This window comes from Oncorhynchus masou, chromosome 25 (assembly GCF_036934945.1).
Source record: "Oncorhynchus masou masou isolate Uvic2021 chromosome 25, UVic_Omas_1.1, whole genome shotgun sequence".
Taxonomy (NCBI): domain Eukaryota; kingdom Metazoa; phylum Chordata; class Actinopteri; order Salmoniformes; family Salmonidae; genus Oncorhynchus; species Oncorhynchus masou.
The window spans coordinates 12,933,984-12,952,695 of NC_088236.1; the positions used below are offsets into that span (position 1 = coordinate 12,933,984).

Sequence of the window (18,712 nt, forward strand, 5' to 3'; positions counted from 1 at the left end):
CATATCACCTTAGCTGTCACCCAATGCAATTTCCATACCCCCCCAATACATCCACGGATGATGCCATCATGCTGCACACTGCCCTATCCTATCTGGACGAGGAATACCTATGTAAGAAGGCTGTTCATTGACTCCAGCTCAGCCTTCAACATAGGGCTGTGGCGGTCATGACATTTTGTCAGCTGGGGATTTTTATTTTTTTGTTTTACCTTTATTTAACCAGGCAAGTCAGTTAAGAACAAATTCTTATTTTCAATGACGGCCTAGGAACAGTGGGTTAACTGCCTGTTCAGGGGCAGAACGACAGATTTGTACCTTGTCAGCTCAGGGGTTTGAACTTGAAACATTCCGGTTACTAGTCCAATGCTCTAACCACTAGGCTACCCTGCCGCCGGATTGTCAAGCAAATAACTGCCGGTCTCAAGGTAATTGACTGTTAATTACGTGAACACATTTAGCCTACAAGCCACAGATGCAGACCTTTGGAACATCTACATTTTAAAAAAGTATAATAAATCAATTTATTATACGCCATCACAATACATCCATTATTTATTTTGTCTCATAGAAACATGATATGAAGGGACAGAATATCCAGAAGGCCAGAATAGCATACTCTGAGTTGTCAGTATGTCAGGCCCCAATATGGCTATAGGCTACACTAGTTAATTTAGCAGACAAGATATGCCTAAAATTCTGTGGAACAAATACTATTCAACTGAATAAAATAAAGGATATTTTCTCCAAACGGTTTGAGGCAGTGCGCACATGCCGCTATTCTGTGTTGAGCGGTGAACAAAGAAACAGGAACTCCTATCTGCAAAATCTAGAGTTGTGTTTGCAACTTTAATTGTGATACAAATGTTGGGTTATATGTTAAAACGTTTTATACATTCTAAAGCTGCATGATGCGACTAATGATGATTTTGAAAAAAGTTGCATGAAAGGCATGAACTCTGCTTAGTTTTTTGTGCAGGCTGCACACACTTCATCAGTCTCTCATGCACAATTTGACAAGCACTTGATAATCTTCTAACCAGGCTTCCAGCGTAATGCCATCTAATAAATCCATGCCTTTTGCAGCCAAAGTGGCTGTTGTGCCCTGGGGCTGAATATTTTAATTCCCTTCTCCCAGCTGCCGTGCTCCGAAGCACCTCTCCCTCACATGACTCGCTTAGATATCTAAATTCTTAGTAGCCAATGTCCGTCACGTGATCGGGTCCTTCTCACAGGCATCTCATCTAAAAAAGTAGGCTACAAGTGAATACCGACATATCGGGACGCATCTGCGCATGTCCTTGTTATTGAATTCTGAGACGCATATTGAAGATGTTAGAAGAACTGTCCACATTTAACCTTCAACAAGATGAGTAGGCCTAACGAACATTAAAAGCACTAGCATATGTCAATTAATAAATATTCCAAATATACTCTGGGACAGAGTAATACAACCACACACATTAAATAAAACACTTTTAAAAGCAATGTGGCTGATGCAACACGTTTCGCTTAAAATGTTGATAAACTATTAGGCTATTTCTTCATATTTATAAGCGCAGCAACGCGCACATAGCAGTTGGCTATAAGCGCAAATATTCAAAAATGCAATTAACTAATGACCATCAGCAGCATCAGAGCTTGAAGAAGCCTAGTTACCATGACTAAACGGTCACGTGGAATTTGACTGCGGTCATGACTGGTGACCTCCGGTGTGGCGGTAATACTGTCACCGTAACAGCCCCACTTCAGCACCATAGTACCCTCCAAGCTCATCATTAAGCTCGGGACCCCCAGTCTGAACCCTGCCCTGTGCAACTGGGTCTTGGACTTCCTGATGGGCCGCCCCCCCAGGTGGTTAAGGTCGGCAAAAACACCTCCACTATGCTGATCCTCAACACAAGGGCCCCACAAGGATGTGTGCTCAGCCCCCTCCTGTACTCCCTGTTCATCCATGACTGCGTGGCCACACACGCCTCCAACTCAACCATCAAGTTTGCAGACAACACAACAGCGGTAGCCTGATTACCAACAACGACAAGACAGCCTACATGGAGGAGGTGAGAGCTTTGGCGGAGTGGTGCCAGGAAAATAACCTCTCCCTCAACGTCAACAAAATGAAGAGTTGATCTTGGACTTCAGGAGACAGCAGAGGGAGGTCGACTCCATCCAAATTGAAGGGCCACAGTAGAGAAGGGGAAAGCTTCAAGTTCCTTGTCGTACACATCGCTGACAATCTAAAATGGTCCACCCACGCAAACCGCGTGGTGAAGAAAGCGCAACAGTGCCTCTTCAACCTCAGGAGGCTGAAGAAATTTGTCTTGGCCCCTAAGACTCTCTTTACAGATGCACCATTGAGAGTGTCCTGTTTGACTGTGTCACCGCCTGGTACAGCAACTGCACCATCGTAACCGCTCTCCTGCGGGGGTAACACGCCTGCCCTCCAGGACATCTACAGCACCCGGTGTCACAGGAAGGCCAAGAAGATCATCAAGAAACTCAGCCACCCGGTCTGTTCACCCCGCTATCATCCAGAAGGAGAGGTCAGTACAGCTGCATCAAAGCTGGGACCGAGAGAAGGAAAAACAGCTTAAATAGTCATCACTAGCCAGCCTCCACCCAGTAACCTGCCCTGAACTTAGTCACTGTCACTGTCACTAACAGGCTACCGCCAGGTTACTCAACTCTGCACCTTAGAGGCTAATGCCTATGTACATAGACATGAAACACTGGTCACTTTAATAATGGAACACTGCTCACTTTAATAATGGTTACATACTGTTTTTCCCATTTCATATGTACAGTTGAAGTCGGAAGTTTACATACACCTAGGTTGGAGTCATTAACTCGTTTTTCAACCACTCCACAAATGTCTTGTTAACAAACTATAGTTTTGGCATGTCAGTTAGGACATCTACTTTGTGCATGACACAGGTAATTTTTCCAACAATTGTTTAGACAGATTATTTCACTTATAATTAACTGTATCACAATTCCAGTGGCTCAGAAGTTTTAAATATACTAAGTTGACTGTGCACACACACACACACACACACCGGCAGGTAGGTGGCAGATAGCCTAGTGGTTAGAGCGTTGGACTAGTAACCGGAAGAGATCGAATCCCAGAGCTGACAAGGTCAAAATCTGTTCTGCCCCTGAACAAAGCAGTTAACCCACTGTTCCTAGGCTGTCATTGAAAATAAGAATTTGTTCTTAACTGACTTGACTAGTTAAATAAAGGTAAAATAAAAAAGGCACTGCATCTCAGTGCTTTAGGTGTCACTACAGACACCCTAGTTCGATTCCAGGCTGTATCACAACCGGCCGTGATTGGAAGTCCCATAGGGCAGCGCATCATTGGCCCAGAGTCGTCTGGGTTAGGGCTTGGCCGGGTAGGCCATCATTGTAAATAAGAATTTGTTCTTAACTAGTTAAATAAAGGTTACATAAATACAAGAGCTAATGAGGCACGATTTCGCCTGGCATAGAAAATGTGTTCACTCGTCTGGACACTGTCGTTCAGAGGAGCTAACCAAAAACACAGCTAACACAATCACTTCAAACTAAAACTGGAAAGACTGCAAACTAGCTGCATTTAATTTCGTTTGACCTTTTTTTAAATGACATGTCTTTGTACATAGCCATAAATTATGGCAGCTGATTCATGATTCATGTCGGAGAGACAGACAGCAAGGTTTATGTTGAAAACTAAATGTCAGTCTAAAAGAAATGTGAGAATGACTAGATGCTTTTTATAGTGGAGATCAAGTTTATTAAGTGCCTGGCTGGACTGATGAGACTGGATTGCGCAGTCAGATGGAACAGAGTAAATAGGCATTTCAACATCAGATTTAGCCGGTGGTAAATTGTGGAATAGACAACAGTTGGAATGGGGTTTTAATCTATCAGGATTAGACCTGTATAACGTTAGATATTACTGCACTGTTGGAGCTAGGAACACAAGCATTTCGCTACACCCGCAATAACATCTGCTAAATATGTGTATGTGACCAATAACATCTGCTAAATATGTGTATGTGACCAATAACATCTGCTAAATATGTGTATATGACCAATAACATTTGATTTAAGATGCTGATGGAGTAGGAATTGGACCCATATTCCATTCTGTTCTCTTCTTCTGTTCTACTGTAGGTACCTGAAGAGGACATAGTGAGTGTGACTGAGATGCTCCGGCAGCACAGGAAAGAGCCAGCCTGCTGATGGCGACCTGGCGGCTTGGTCCATACTACACCCCTCTCCGTGTCCTGGGGCAGTACAGGTCTGAAGAGAGATGCGAACTACGTGCCTAGACTAGCACTGCAGCGTGAGCAGTATTAACCATGAACTTTGTTGCCATCATGACCACCAAAAGCGCTTCAAGGAAGGGGTGTCTGAAGAGAGCCTCTTGTCTTCCCAGAATTCCTTGGGAAACGCATTGTTTGGACGCTGCCAGGACCCCTGACCAATGGGACAAGGGGATTGGTGAACTGAAGTACTGTTGTGATGATGGTAACACTGTACTTAAGGCCTGCAGGTATAATGCATTATGATGCGTTTATGTTTTCATTAGAAGACTTGTTATAGGCATATATAATCCCCTCATGTCTTGTTGTCGTCTCATAAAGATCCTGACTAAATAACAGCCATCGAGTCATAACCCATGCCTTGTAATAACGCATTATAAAGGCTTGTACATGTTTATAACATGTAAATAATGCATAATACCCGCAGTTTATACAATGTAACCGTGATGGATTTTCTTATGCTACTTACCTGCTTGCCGCAGGACACAAACATGTTACTAGTACTATAAACAACACGACGGTCTTCCAGTGGTGTTCATATCGTAATGCTGTGTCAGAACGCCACCCTTTGTGTCAAAGGTCAAGTTATTTCATGGTTGAGTGAATTATGTGAAGCACAACTTATGCATTTTGGTAAAACATTATTCTCCATTGGTGCTTTTCTTTTTTTCGCCATATCTTCCCAAATTGTACTTGTAGTAAGGCACATAAATGGATAATCGCACCCCAATAACTGAAGCCGCTCAGTGATGTCAGCACTAGTCTTATTTTGGACAATCACATTAGAGAAAAAAAGACATACCGAAAAAAACAAAGGTAAAGGTTGAGGTGTATTGGTGGAAATTAGTGTTAATTGTTAAACATATCAGAATGATATTTTCTTGAAAAACATACGCAGGCAATACTAGGGAAAAAAAATAACATCCCATGATTATCCAGGTTAAAGAGTAGCTTTATTCCCTGATGCAGTTTCAATATCAATATTTTTTAAGGGTCAACATTTCTGTACTTTATTGTCTTATTCTTCAATTTTCTTTTTCAATTTGCACAATTAAGACATTTATTATTAAATCATGTATTGGTTCTGGACTTCATTATGGATACATTGTCACCTCATTTTTTTCCCAGTTAACATTTGATTGTTAATTTACTTTTGTATGGATGAATTTACACTAAAATAGCTTAGATATGGGTTTGAGGCATTACACATGCTTTGTCAAACTAAGTTATGCAATGTCTTCATGACAACCGTTTTGTTTCTTCAGTCTTGTTGAGTAGACTTGTAATCTACATTAGATGAGTGGGTGTGCATTTAAATGGGAGGAGAAAGTTCCACACTAAAACATGATATTTTTATAGAAATTCTAAGAAAATGTGACATTTCCTTTATTGGTTGTGGTTGAGACACCACTCATATATTAGAGTTGATCAAGTCATCATAAGTGTCTCCTTCGCACACCAGCACAGAAGAACTCTAACAGACTTACAATATGTTTGGTAAATATTTTTACTGTACTCTTACAACAACAGTTAACCATTTGTGACATACTTGAATTGTTAAAAGAATAACCTACTATTGTTGGTGATTGTCAAGTTTTTGTGTGCATGTGTAAAGTGTGTGTTAAGTATACATACACACTGTGTAGCAAACATTGTAATAACCATGTTGCACTTCACCAGTTTTACTCAGTGTCTTTCTAGTGATCATGTTGGAGACAGCACGTGCAGCACCCCACTCTGGAAATGTGGACAAGTATCAGAAGGCTTTAGAACAAACCATAAAGCTTTCCAAACTGTCGGATCATGAAGCTGGCGTCCTCCTGACGAGTTACGTAAGTAACAAGATGGAATGGAGGTGGTTCGGTCAATGTTTTTGCCCGAGACCTGATTAATTGCATTAGCTCCCCAGGTTAATGACTGGGCTTTATCTCAGTGGGCTAACCAAGTATTGAGGGACTGTAGGGAACTGGGGGTCACCGTAGTGACAGCCTCTTCTGGCGAATGAATTTCCCAAATTCCCCATGATTCGAAGTGATGACTTAACCATATGAGGTCACGTGGGTTTTCTCAGAACTGCCCGTCGCAGTGTCACAGCAATTATTGTTTGAAGCTCAACTTTCTGCCAATATTCCACAGGGTTAGACAGTGATGACCGTTAACCCACATGATTTCATATGCTTTTCTCAGAACTGTATTATTCATGGGAAAGCTGTAACTACTGTGTAACAACCACCGATTCAGATCATAGGCTATGACGGTACCTTTTTACACTGCTCAGCATAGTTCTGAACTATACTAGAAAACAGGTCAATTGCACAAGGAGAATGTCAGTGAACTGATTTGAATTCCCCCCATCGTGTTTGCAGATGAAAACAAATTGCTTCCTGAACGACCAGAAGGCCCTCAGCATGGATGGTGTTCCCTCAGCAACCATCGCTGGCTCCACCCCTAAGGAGAAGCTTCGGAACATCTCCAACAAAGCCATGATCTTCCACTGGCACATCGACATGGTAACCAAATACATGACTAACATGTTGGAGGACTCAGATAATGACACTCAGATTCTTCTGGGTCTCCTGAGCAATTCCGGGGACCGTCTCGAGAATCTATCTGGCTGCGTAGAGGTGCTCCTGCAGATTCAGGACCCAAACACACCTTCTACTACGTCCACTAAGCCCCAAGACGTGCTCTGTGAGGACTATGAGAAAAAGCTCTATGGCTGGGCTGTGCTAAATGGGCACAAGGAATTTCTGGCCATGGTGTTACAGGAAGTTGCTGGCTTTAAGAATAATACTGTGTGAGGATTATACAAAGTGGTTGTTTGTCACCCAAGGGTGATTTTAGGATATTTATTCCAAAATAATCAGGTATTTCATGTAACTGAACAATCGGGACAAAGGCCAACTGCCAATAATATAAATGTGAAAGAGAAGAGTTTGATTGCTGCACAGTATATATTTTATATCTATTTTTTTTAATTATTATTATTTTTGAAACAGTCCAGAACACGGTCCTGAAACAGTCTTGAATCAAATTCATTGGTTTGCTCTTACAGTTATCACATGTTGTATTCATATTTAAGCTACTCAGTTCACTCTCTTTAAGATATTTTGTCCCTACTGCTCCTTGTCTATGGCGCCTCAATTATTCCCTTATGCCCCACATGGCAGATACATTGAGGTCAATGAGGTAGTGGACGGTAAACTCAAGTAAACGCAGATTAGGGTTAGGGATCTAATTACCCACGAAGCTCAGGGATTTTGCTCATCATTTTGTTTATGACAACATCCCTGGTTGAAGGTAGCCTGGTCGAACGAGTCAAAATTGAAGGAGCATCTCCGCCTGACTGAGCTGATGCACAGGGGTGATGGTGGTTGTGGTTATAGAGTGAAGCAGAACCACGGGAAGTGGTACAGGCACTTCCCAGACAGTGAAAGGTTGTCCCAAATGGCACTCTATTCTCTAGTGAACTACTTTTGACCAGAGCCCAAGTAGTTCACTAAATTGGGAATAGGGTGCCATTTGGGATGCAGTCACTGGCTCCCTAATCAGTCACATCTCATGACTTCCTCCCTGCATCCTCACACAAAACAGATCGCAGGCTGACGTCTGTCAGTTTCATTCTGATGCTGGATACTAAAGCGTTGCCTATGCCATAGATGGTCATTGTATACTACAAATGTATGCATTTGTGTACTGTAGGTTGTTTTTTAGGTTGCTTAATGGCCTATTTAACCGTACACTATATGGGTTTGTGTTTAAACTTGACACTTTTGGTCTCTTAGCTACGTGGTCGCCTTTTTATAAACTGGACATTTGTGTTCAATTTGTCATGCGATTGATATGAACACCTCAAAAAGAAGAATCAAATAGGTGATGTTCCCTTCAAGAACTGGAGCTGTAGGTAGTAAACACTGTAAATGTTATTCATATTTAATATAAAAACAATATGAATATAGTAATGAATGACTACTTTTACTGTATTTGTTTTGCCATACATATTAAAAGCTCGGAGTAGCCAAAATTCAAAGTTTTGTTTTTCCTTTGTTTTGTATGAAATGTGTACAACAGCTGATGAAACGAACACTGTACATGTGAAACGTGATCAGTGTCATTTCCCCAATAGTTGATGGTTGAAAATCAACACAGAACCTTAAATTCAGCTGGTTCTGCTTGGCTGGAGCTGTGGATTGCTTCAGGACATCACCAGGCAAAAATAATAAAGACTCTAACAAACGTCTATGCCAATATCTGCTAGCTTTCAAGTTACATATTCCTACCATTCAGCTTCCCTGCTTCACTTCTATGGTAATGCACTGCTCAGGTCCTCTTCCCCGCTCCAATTCTGTTCTCACCCTGATCTGTTTCACCTGTCTTTGTGATTGTCTCCACCCCTCTCCAGGTGTCGCCCATCTTCCCTATGATGCCCTGTGTATTTATACCTGTGTTCTCTGTTTGTCTATTGCCAGTTGGTTTTGTTTGTAAAACCTACCAGTGTTTGTTTACCTGCTCCTGCCTGGTTTCCAGCTCCTGTTTTCTAGTCCCTCCAGGTTTTGACCATTCTGCCTGCCCTGACCCTGAGACAGCCTGCTGTTTTGTACCTTACCCCACCGTTCTGGTTTACTGACACCTGCCTTCCCTGACCTTGAGACTGCCTGCCCTTCTGGACCCTTTACACCCTTTCTGGATTACTGACCCCTGCCTGTCTTGACCTGTTGTTTGCCTGCCCCTGTGGTTGTAATAAACTATTGCTACTTCTACAGTGTCTGCATCTGGGTCTTACCTAAACGTGATATGTGGTTAATGCACTGCTCTGGTCCCCTTCCCTGCTCCACTCAGCCTGAGCAAGATTATTTTATTATTTTCTTATCCTTTTTGAACATTTAATGGAAAACCAAACTCAGCAAAAAAAGAAACATCCTCTCACTGTCAACTGCGTTTATTGTTAGCAAACTTAACATGTGTAAATATTTGTATGAACATAATTCAACAATTAAGACATAACATTAACAAGTTTCATAGACATGTGACTAACGGAAATGGAATAATGTGTCCCTGAACAAAGGGGGGGGGGGTTCAAAATCAAAAGTAACAGTCAGTATCTGGTGTGGCCACCAGCTGCATTAAGTACTGCATTGCATCTCCTCCTCATGGACTGCACCAGATTTGCCAGTTCTTGCTGTGAGATGTTAGCCCACTCTTCCACCAAGGCACGTGTAAGTTCCCAGACATTTCTGGGGGGAATGGCCCTAGCCCTCACCCTCTGATCCAACAGGTCTCAGATGTGCTCAATGGGATTGAGATCCGGGATCTTTGCTGGCCATGGCAGAAAATTGACATTCCTGTCTTGCAGGAAATCACGCACAGAACGAGCAGTATGGCTGGTGGCATTGTCATGCTGGAGGGTCATGTCAGGATGAGCCTACGGGAAGGGTACCACATGAGGGAGGAGGATGTCTTCCCTGTAATGCATAGCGTTGAGATTGCCTGCAATGACAACAAGCTCAGTCCGATGATGCTGTGACACACCGCTTCAGACCATGATGGACACTCCTCCTCCAAATTGATCCCCCTCCAGAGCACAGGCCTCAGTGTAACACATTCCTTTGACGATAAATGCAAATCTGACCATCACCCTTGGTGAGACAAAACCGAGACTGGTCAGTGAAGAGCAGACAAACCCGCCGTCACGGTCTGGTCCAGTGACAGTGGGTTTGTGCCCATAGGCGACGTTGTTGCCGGTGATGTCTGGTGAGGACCTGCCTTACATCAGACCTACAAGCTCTCAGTCCAGCCTCTCTCATCCTATTGTGGACAGTCTGAGCCCTGATGGAGGGATTGTGCGATCCTGGTGTAACTTGTGATGTTCGGATGTACCGATCCTGTGCAGGTGTTGTTACACGTGGTCTGCCACTACCAGGGCAATCAGCTGTCTGTCCTGTCTCCCTGTAGCGCTGTCTTAGGCGTCTCACAGTACGGACATTGCAATTTATTGCCCTGGCCACATCTTCAGTCCTCATGCCTCCTTGCTGCATGCCTAAGGCACATTCACACAGATGAGCAGGGACCCTGGGCATGTTTATTTTGGTGTTTTTCAGAGTCTGTAGAAAGGCCTCTTTTTAGTGTCCTAAGTTTTCATAACTTTGGCCTTAATTGCCTACCGTCTGTAAGCTGTTAGTGTCTTAACAACCGTTCCACAGGTGCGCGTTCATTCATTGTTTATGTTTCATAGAACAAGCATGTGAAATAGTGTGTAAACCCTTTACAATGATCTGTTTAGTTATTTGGATTTTTACTAATTATCTTTGAAAGATAGGGTCCTGAAAAAGGGATGTTTCTTTTTTCTGAGTTTATTACAGCAAGTAACAATTTGATATATTGAGATAAAAACAGCTGGACTGGGCCTTTAATAGATGATTACACACAACATGACAAACATGGCATTGTGAATGTATTCTGGTTCATAAATCTCATTGCATATCTTCAGCCTGAGCCGAACTTTCTGTAGTGGCAGTTGCATCACTTTCTTGCACGTCAACTTCCTGAAGTTGAGAAATAGGTAGGTGTCATGGGAATAATACCAGGTGATTCAGTGGATATTCAGACATGTAACTCATCGGCCACAAAAAAGAAAGCTGAAGATGGAGTTTGGTTAAGCAAATAACCACGTAAAAGGAAACATCTTAATTGATTTTTCTGATGGGTTTTCACCTTGTGTGATATCACATTGTAAGATATGAAGGAAGTTGATCATATCCGCATAACTTTTTTTCAACATATGACGAAGCAAGATGAATATAAGACTGTGACCACTGTCAATGGGCTGAGCAACTCATTCTTGGCTAAACTGACAACATAAGCAAGGAAAAACTAAATATATAATGACATATGAGATTTTATATGTGAAGTTAACTGCAGGTAATATTATGCAACATCTGTGTCCACAACTACACTCAATTACAACATATTACAGAAAGAAAAGTTTAGCAAATTATTCACAAAAAGACCTACTCGAAAACCATGTGTACTTTAATTCAAGTCTTTCAGTATTGTAAAATATTGCTGTAATTTTGCATTGACTTCTTTCCCAGGACTTCTTAAAGCATTGTGCATATTGGTGATGATGGTCACTCTGGAGGCTGACTCTTTACACCGAATGAAATCACCCAGGGGCTGCAGGGTCAAGGAGCTAACCACTCTCACCAAAACACTCATCAATGACAGCCTAACCAGCTATGTAAGTAGCTACATCTGTCCTAATATGCCATTTAACAGACGCTTTTATCCAAAGCCACTTACATTGAATATATAAAAATGTTGTATGTGATCCCAGCAGGAATTGAACCCACAGCCTTACTTGGAGATGCTAGTTCTGCCATTCTCTTACCAACTAAGCCACACACACCACCTGAACCAAACAGTCTTCAGTAGCTATGTTTTCATTAACTTCCCCATGGACTTTTGTTGTCTATAAATGCGATAATTGCCTTCTAGGGTGCTTTTTCATTTCACAATTTTGTTTCGAGAAAAACAGCTCGTCGTAATGACGTCACCTAAAAATTGCGAAATACTTTTGAAGCTACGCAGGCACGTGAAGTTTCGAATAAAAATGTGGTGGTTAAAGTGTTTCCGTTACTCATTTAGACAAATTGCGGATTAATAAATTGGAGACAGCCTGTATGCCCTCCCACCTATCCGTGTCATGCCTCAGGTATAACCGCGAAAGCCAGCATGGATAGAATGCAATAATTTACTAATGTGTGTCATGTAATAATTCTAATGTGCCAACGTATCGCCAAGGTCCGTGCCATGGTGAAACTTACCCTCCTGAAGATCTGAAATAATTGGATGTTGAAACTTACCAGCCAACCAGAAAAGCAAGGCGATGCAGTTCAAATCCCCCATTTAAAAAATAATAATAATATTTTGCCAGCATTACGCATTTAGAATGACATGTGGAGTGAAGGTTGTGGTTACATGATGACAACACGTGCCCCACGTACCTTCAAAAGTAATCGGCAATCATCATTTATTAGAAAAACTGTTCGACAAAAGAAAAATCCACCCGTAGAAAGGATAAAAATGTTGTCCCATCTTTAGAAAATGTCTCCAATCTTCCGTTTCCATTACACGTGATTTTTCTGCCAACATTGCTTTTGTCGAATAAACCTGGGTCAATAGAACCCTGCCTACTGACTGACTTTAGTAACCGTGTTTACTTACATACTGTACCTGTACAATTACTAATTACTACTGTTCTGTTCCCCTGGGTCCCATCATGATCCTTTCAGTTCTTTACTTATTGATCCACGCAAATTCCAACGTCTTCCTTTCTGACAAGTCAGTTCATGGGTCAAAATACCAACTGTTGTTACTGGGACATTAATTGCCCTCTTTATTTAACTGAGACATTCTGTCCATGATAAGTAACAACTGAAAAACATTGACTTAAAACAGAATGTACTGAAGACATTGCATCATGTCAGAGTACATATTTATGGTCTATTTTCAAATATTTTTTTCCACAGATGGCAGCCAATGGACAGAACCAACCTTTTGCCCAGGGGTTCCCAGATCTGGACCTCAGCAGTACCTCACCTTCCCCTCTGGAGAGAGCTCAGTGTGGGCTACACTTCATTGGCAAGGCCCTGAAAGAAGTCCTCAAGGACCAAGAAAGTGACCTGAACCCAGATCACATATCAATGCACAACAACCTGAATGACTCTGTTACCATGGTGGGGAGGCTATCTGCCTGTCTGAAGATAACCATTGGGGTTGACTGCACCCAGAAGCCAGCCCATCCCGAGATGCCCAAGCCCCCCTTTCAGAGGAAGCGGTGGAGCATTACCCTGCTGGAGGAGTCGCGGGACTTCCTGGTTTGGGTGGAGTCTGTAGTGGATTCCAGAATACCATTGATTCTATAATCACTGAATTATACTTTATTTATTATAATAATGTATTTGGTGAATTTAATGTATTTTTTCATCTTAAATGCTATTTATTCAAATGTTATGGATGCTTTCTTTTAGTACAAAGTTTCAGCATATTACCAGCTCATGTCTATCTTGACTACAGCAACAGCATTTCTGTTTTCTTATAAAGCTGATTTGTATCAGAAGTTCTGCAATAATAATAATAATACCATTGCCAAACAGTGTCATGATGACATTTAAGGCCGAAACACCCTAGGAACCAAAGGTACACTACTGACGATGCGCTCCCCAAATTTCACCACGCTCACTGTTCATTTAACTCTTGGAAGTGCTTGCACAAAGGATAGTAACATCTCATCCTGTGTTCTTGGAATCTAATAGTTTGTGCTAAATGAAACAGTTTGCATACTTAGTGGACAGGCCTACACTGTGTTCCCTTCCCATGTGACAGTCATTAATCAAGTAGCCATGAATGAACATTTGTCAGGACCTTAATATATTTTCTAATTACAAGACAGATTCTGATTTCACAGCCTTCAGGATGATTAATTGTTTAGCTCTGGCTATGTTCCCCAAGTGGATAATTTAAAGGCATGGAGAATTATTATATCTGCAGAGGGCTACTGTGCATCCCAAATGGCACTTTATATAGGGGCGGCAGGTAGCCTCGTGGGGAGGCAGGTAGCCTAGTGGGGCGGCAGGTAGACAAGTGGGGCGGCAGGTAGCCTAGTGGGGAGGCAGGTAGCCTAGTGGGGCGGCAGGTAGCCTAGTGGGGCGGCAGGTAGCCTAGTGGGGAGGCAGGTAGCCTAGTGGGGCGGCAGGTAGCCTAGTGGGGAGGCAGGTAGCCTAGTGGGGAGGCAGGTAGCCTAGTGGGGCGGCAGGTAGACAAGTGGTTAAAGCATTGGACCAGTAACCGAAAGGTTACTAGATCGAATCCCAAGCTGATAAGGTCAAAATCTGTTGTTCTGCCCCTGAACAAGGCAGTTAACCCACTGTTCCAAGGCCATCATTGTAAATAAGAATTTGTTCTTAACTGACTAATTAAATTAAATAAAAATATACCTGCACCCTACATAGTGTATAAATTACAACCACTGGAAGCCCCTTCTTCAAATCAAGCGAGATTCTTCAAGCTCATCAAACACTTCTGAAATTGATGTGACACTGTCCAAGTTTCTTATCCCCCACTTTGTGAAAAACTAAAAGATGTTTAAAAAGTTTTAATTTTGTCATACTGTATATTAAAATATGCCAATTCTTGTTGATACAGCTCTGACCCCCGATAAACATTATCCAATATATAGAATAGTGTGAAATACATAAACTTATTTAATAAAATACTGAGAATTATTCTGAAAGGGTCTGCGCAATGTAAACTGTAAGCCAATAACTTTCACAGTCACTTTATTAAATAACCAGTCAGTCAATATCCATGCACGACTACACACAAAAGTAGACACATTCTCTATAGTTTGTTTTTATATTCAACGATAAGGACTAAACAACCAATATCAACCTTCAGTATATCGTCAGGCGTTAAATACAGACCTTTATAACATGGGTCGTGTTCATTTTGCACCGAACAGACTAAAACATGTGAGACTCAAACATTTTAAACCATTTTCTGTTGCGTGCCCTAATGAACATGACCATAATGTGGAACAATGGCAGCATGAGGTGAATCCTAACTGGTCTAATGAGCCCTGATGATCATCACTGATGAAGTTATGAAGCTATGCACTTATGAAGTGTAAATAATATAGCTATATCACATACAGTATGTCCGTTGTAGTGAGGTTACGATAGTGTTCTTCAGAGCCATATGTAGAGACTGTTACTCACATTACTTTATCAAAAGGTTCAACATGGCGTCCGTTATTGTCAGTCAAATCCCCTCTATACAGGGTTTGGTGTTCTTGGTGGCTCCCATCTGTTAAGCACCATATGGCGTCAGACGTTTCAAGGCCATTATGTCGACACAAGATGAAGGGGAATCCCGTCTTCCCACGGAGTATCAAGGTGTGTCTCTTGGCTCTTAGTTGGACCATTTCTTTACATTCTCGTAAGTCCCAGACAACTATTATTAGTTTCAATACAGTCTCGTAGGTCCCAGACAACTATTATTAGTTTCAATACAGTCTCGTAGGTCCCAGAGGACCGTTATTAGTTTCAATACAGTCTCGTAAGTCCCAGACAACTATTATTAGTTTCAATACAGTCTCGTAGGTCCCAGAGGACCGTTATTAGTTTCAATACAGTCTCGTAAGTCCCAGACAACTATTATTAGTTTCTATACATTCTCGTAAGTCCCAGACAACTATTATTAGTTTCAATACAGTCTCGTAGGTCCCAGAGGACCGTTATTAGTTTCAATACAGTCTCGTAGGTCCCAGAGGACCGTTATTAGTTTCTATACAGTCTCGTAGGTCCCAGAGGACCGTTATTAGTTTCTATACAGTCTCGTAAGTCCCAGAGGACCGTTATTAGTTTCTATACATTCTCGTAAGTCCCAGACAACTATTATTAGTTTCAATAGTCTCGTAGGTCCCAGAGGACCGTTATTAGTTTCAATACAGTCTCGTAAGTCCCAGACAACTATTATTAGTTTCTATACATTCTCGTAAGTCCCAGACAACTATTATTAGTTTCAATACAGTCTCGTAGGTCCCAGAGGACCGTTATTAGTTTCAATACAGTCTCGTAAGTCCCAGACAACTATTATTAGTTTCTATACATTCTCGTAAGTCCCAGACAACTATTATTAGTTTCAATACAGTCTCGTAGGTCCCAGAGGACCGTTATTAGTTTCTATACAGTCTCGTAGGTCCCAGAGGACCGTTATTAGTTTCAACACAGTCTCGTAAGTCCCAGACAACCATTATTAGTTTCTATACAGTCTCGTAGGTCCCAGAGGACCGTTATTAGTTTCTATACAGTCTCGTAAGTCCCAGAGGACCGTTATTAGTTTCTATACAGTCTCGTAGGTCCCAGAGGACCGTTATTAGTTTCTATACAGTCTCGTAGGTCCCAGAGGACCGTTATTAGTTTATATAAAGTATCGTAGGTCCAAACAATCATATAGGCAGGAGTTCGGGTGGACTTTCTCCATAACAGTATTTTGCTTGTGGATTTCTGTAGGTATTTTCATGTTGGACACTCTTCAGGAGCAAAAAGAGAGGATAAACACAACCATTAGAATGTTTTACATCAATCTCTCTTGCCATCTCTGCATGACAGGATGTGGGTAGGGTCAGGGAGTGATCAGAGAACTGGGCCCAGATTCACAAAACTTTAAGAATACATTTCTCATTAACTGCCATTTTTTTCAATAAAAGCTAGCTAAATCAGTTGCCTAGCAACACACATCTTAAGAAGCTTCATAGAAAATCATTCAATCTTGTTGAAGAATTGCACTTACAAATTAACTTATTTTTTTCTTATTTATTAAGAAGCTTCTTACATTTTTGCGTAAGAAGTGTTTTGTGAATCTGGGCAAGGTTATCCTTGTTTGTTTCATGTAGACAACTCAACCTACCTGCGATGAAGTCCGACACTTGGCTAAACACAGCTCAAAGTGGTCCTCCACGGCTGTGAATAGGTTCTGGAAGCCATCTGCAGCTCTGTTCAGGAAACTCTCTAGAAGAGGTTGCTGAGAAGGAGAGAATATGAGAAAGAGAGAGAGGAGTGGAGGTGCAACAGTCAGATCAAAATCTGGTACTTCTCACATGGATTAGTTATAACACAACCACTGCAAAAGGTTCAGATGAAAACAACGTAAAGTTAAAGATGTCAGGGTAAGATAGAGATCTGACTCCATTGCCCGAAAAGCCATGCACCCAAAAGATGTACATGCAAAAGACGCAAATTCTCATTTGGAAGAAAACATTTTGCTGTTGGATGCAGCTCAACAACAGTGCCACAGCTTGAATACCTTATCAGGCTGGAGGCAGCAGGACACACAATGCTCGTAGATGTTGCAGCAGCCGTTGGCCAGACAGCTTTTACAAATGTACTGTCTTGAGCTGGGGGCATTGACATTACAGCAACCATTCACCAGCAGATCGTTTCTGTCACACACATAACCTATGGGGACATTCACATGTACAATGGATTAGTGACTTGAATATTGAAGTGGTATTTTATAATACCTCAATGATAGGGGCTTTTCTCACATCATCTCTCCTTAAAACGCATTGGGGAAGAAGAACAGAGGGGAGGGACCTTGGGCATTCTTCTCAAATACGGTTGAAAAGAAGGTGAGGAGATTGTGAGGAATAACAAAAAAAACTGTTGGAGAAAGAGGCGTTATTCTCTAAGGGATAACAAGTGAGTGAATGAGTCCAGTTAGGTTCATAACTCACCCAGTTCATCTGTGAGCAGCGTTTTGCCCTGAATGGAGTTCCGGCACTGAGTGATCTGCCTGCTACTGTTGCCCAGGTTGAACCTGACTTTCCATGGGATCCGGTGATCCGGGTCCCTGGCCTCCAACAGGTTGCGATCCCGTATGGTTCTCTCCTCCTGCGTAACACATCACAATATATATCTCACACACACATCTTGTATAGCCAAAAGTCAAGACCTTGCTGCATGACAGATAGATAGTCAGGTGTGGTTTGACAAATTAGTATAGCCTAGAGCTGGACCTCATATCAATCAAATGTATTCATAAATCTGTGTTCTGTGGACTAAATATAAACATGAGATGTCAAGAGTTTAAATACCTGTTTCAGGGTGCTGGTTAGGAAGTAGATCAAAGACAGTCCAAACACCACACCTAGCACCCAACGTTTTCTCAGTAACCTTCTTAGCACCATGGCATGACGTTATTGGAAGATCCCTGATTGGATTGCAGCAATGCTAACTAGATAATATTAGCTGGTTAAACCATATGGTAGCTAGAAATTTCTGGTTCAACTGGGGTGTCTGGTTATGATTGGCAGTTTAGAAATCACGTTCAATAACTGAGCTTCGTTTGGTCAACACCGCAACCTAACCCATTTTGCTGGCTAGTTAGCAAAGCTAGGCAAGAAACCGTGGTAAATAACGTTAGCTAGCTATCTGTATATAAATACGCTGTAGAGAAGGACCACAGCTGTGCTAGTTAGATAGCTACAAAGTAACGTACACATTCGCTAGCCGTTTAAGATAAAGACTGATTTGTTAGCCTGCGTCGCTGGAAACAAGCTAACGATGCTAGGCTAACTACTCACCCAGCTCGCTAGACTGACAGTTAACATTAGCTAGCTATCGTTACCCGCCGTGAGATGCATTAGCTAGAGTTAGCTGGCTATAACTCTACAAAACAACCCCTACTGACAAATAACATATATTGTTGACGTTGCCTTCAGATAAATTACCGAGATTGCTTAGGAAATAAACAACGTTTTCCCCATTAAATCTGACGTCCACCATCAAAACAATTCCCTAACACGGATGTGTGCTGGGAAAGTGAACGCTGATTGGCCGAGTTGAATG

The 18,712-nt window shown here is 41.9% G+C and overlaps 2 protein-coding genes across 3 annotated transcripts in view; one reads left to right on the top strand and one right to left on the bottom strand.

Moving 5' to 3' along the window:
* Positions 1-9,036, top strand: part of LOC135513798 (cytosolic arginine sensor for mTORC1 subunit 1-like) — a 33,936-nt gene extending 24,900 nt beyond the window's left edge. Inside the window, exons 9-11 of one of the 2 annotated variants that reach the window (XR_010451580.1) lie at positions 4,153-4,534; positions 6,006-6,136; positions 6,671-9,036. Coding sequence is in view for 1 of the 2 variants with exons in the window: in XM_064936731.1 (XP_064792803.1) it covers positions 4,153-4,221 (69 nt within the window). In the remaining variant the exon portion in view is untranslated. Of the gene's footprint in view, positions 1-4,152; positions 5,404-6,005; positions 6,137-6,670 lie in introns of those variants that run through there. The other variant, XM_064936731.1, reaches the window with a different exon arrangement.
* Positions 9,037-14,624: 5,588 nt separating this feature from the next.
* On the bottom strand, positions 14,625-18,680 carry LOC135513800 (SREBP regulating gene protein). Its single transcript, XM_064936734.1, has 5 exons — positions 17,959-18,680; positions 17,599-17,755; positions 17,169-17,320; positions 16,773-16,886; positions 14,625-16,395 (listed from the first exon to the last, which is right to left on the bottom strand). Exons 1-5 carry the CDS (start codon positions 18,049-18,051, stop codon positions 16,312-16,314), a joined length of 600 nt encoding a protein of 199 aa, XP_064792806.1. The 5' UTR covers positions 18,052-18,680; the 3' UTR covers positions 14,625-16,311.
* Positions 18,681-18,712: the final 32 nt, after the last annotated feature.

What these genes read in the sequence shown, in the direction of transcription:
- LOC135513800 (XM_064936734.1), bottom strand. Translation starts at nt 18,051, where the DNA reads ATGGTGCTAAGAAGGTTACTGAGAAAACGTTGGGTGCTAGGTGTGGTG. An exon ending in TAACCAGCACCCTGAAACAG is followed by an intron (nt 17,756 to 17,958) that starts GTATTTAAACTC and finishes TGTGTTACGCAG; the next exon opens with GAGGAGAGAACCATACGGGA. An exon ending in GCTGCCTCCAGCCTGATAAG is followed by an intron (nt 16,887 to 17,168) that starts GTATTCAAGCTG and finishes TCTCCTTCTCAG; the next exon opens with CAACCTCTTCTAGAGAGTTT.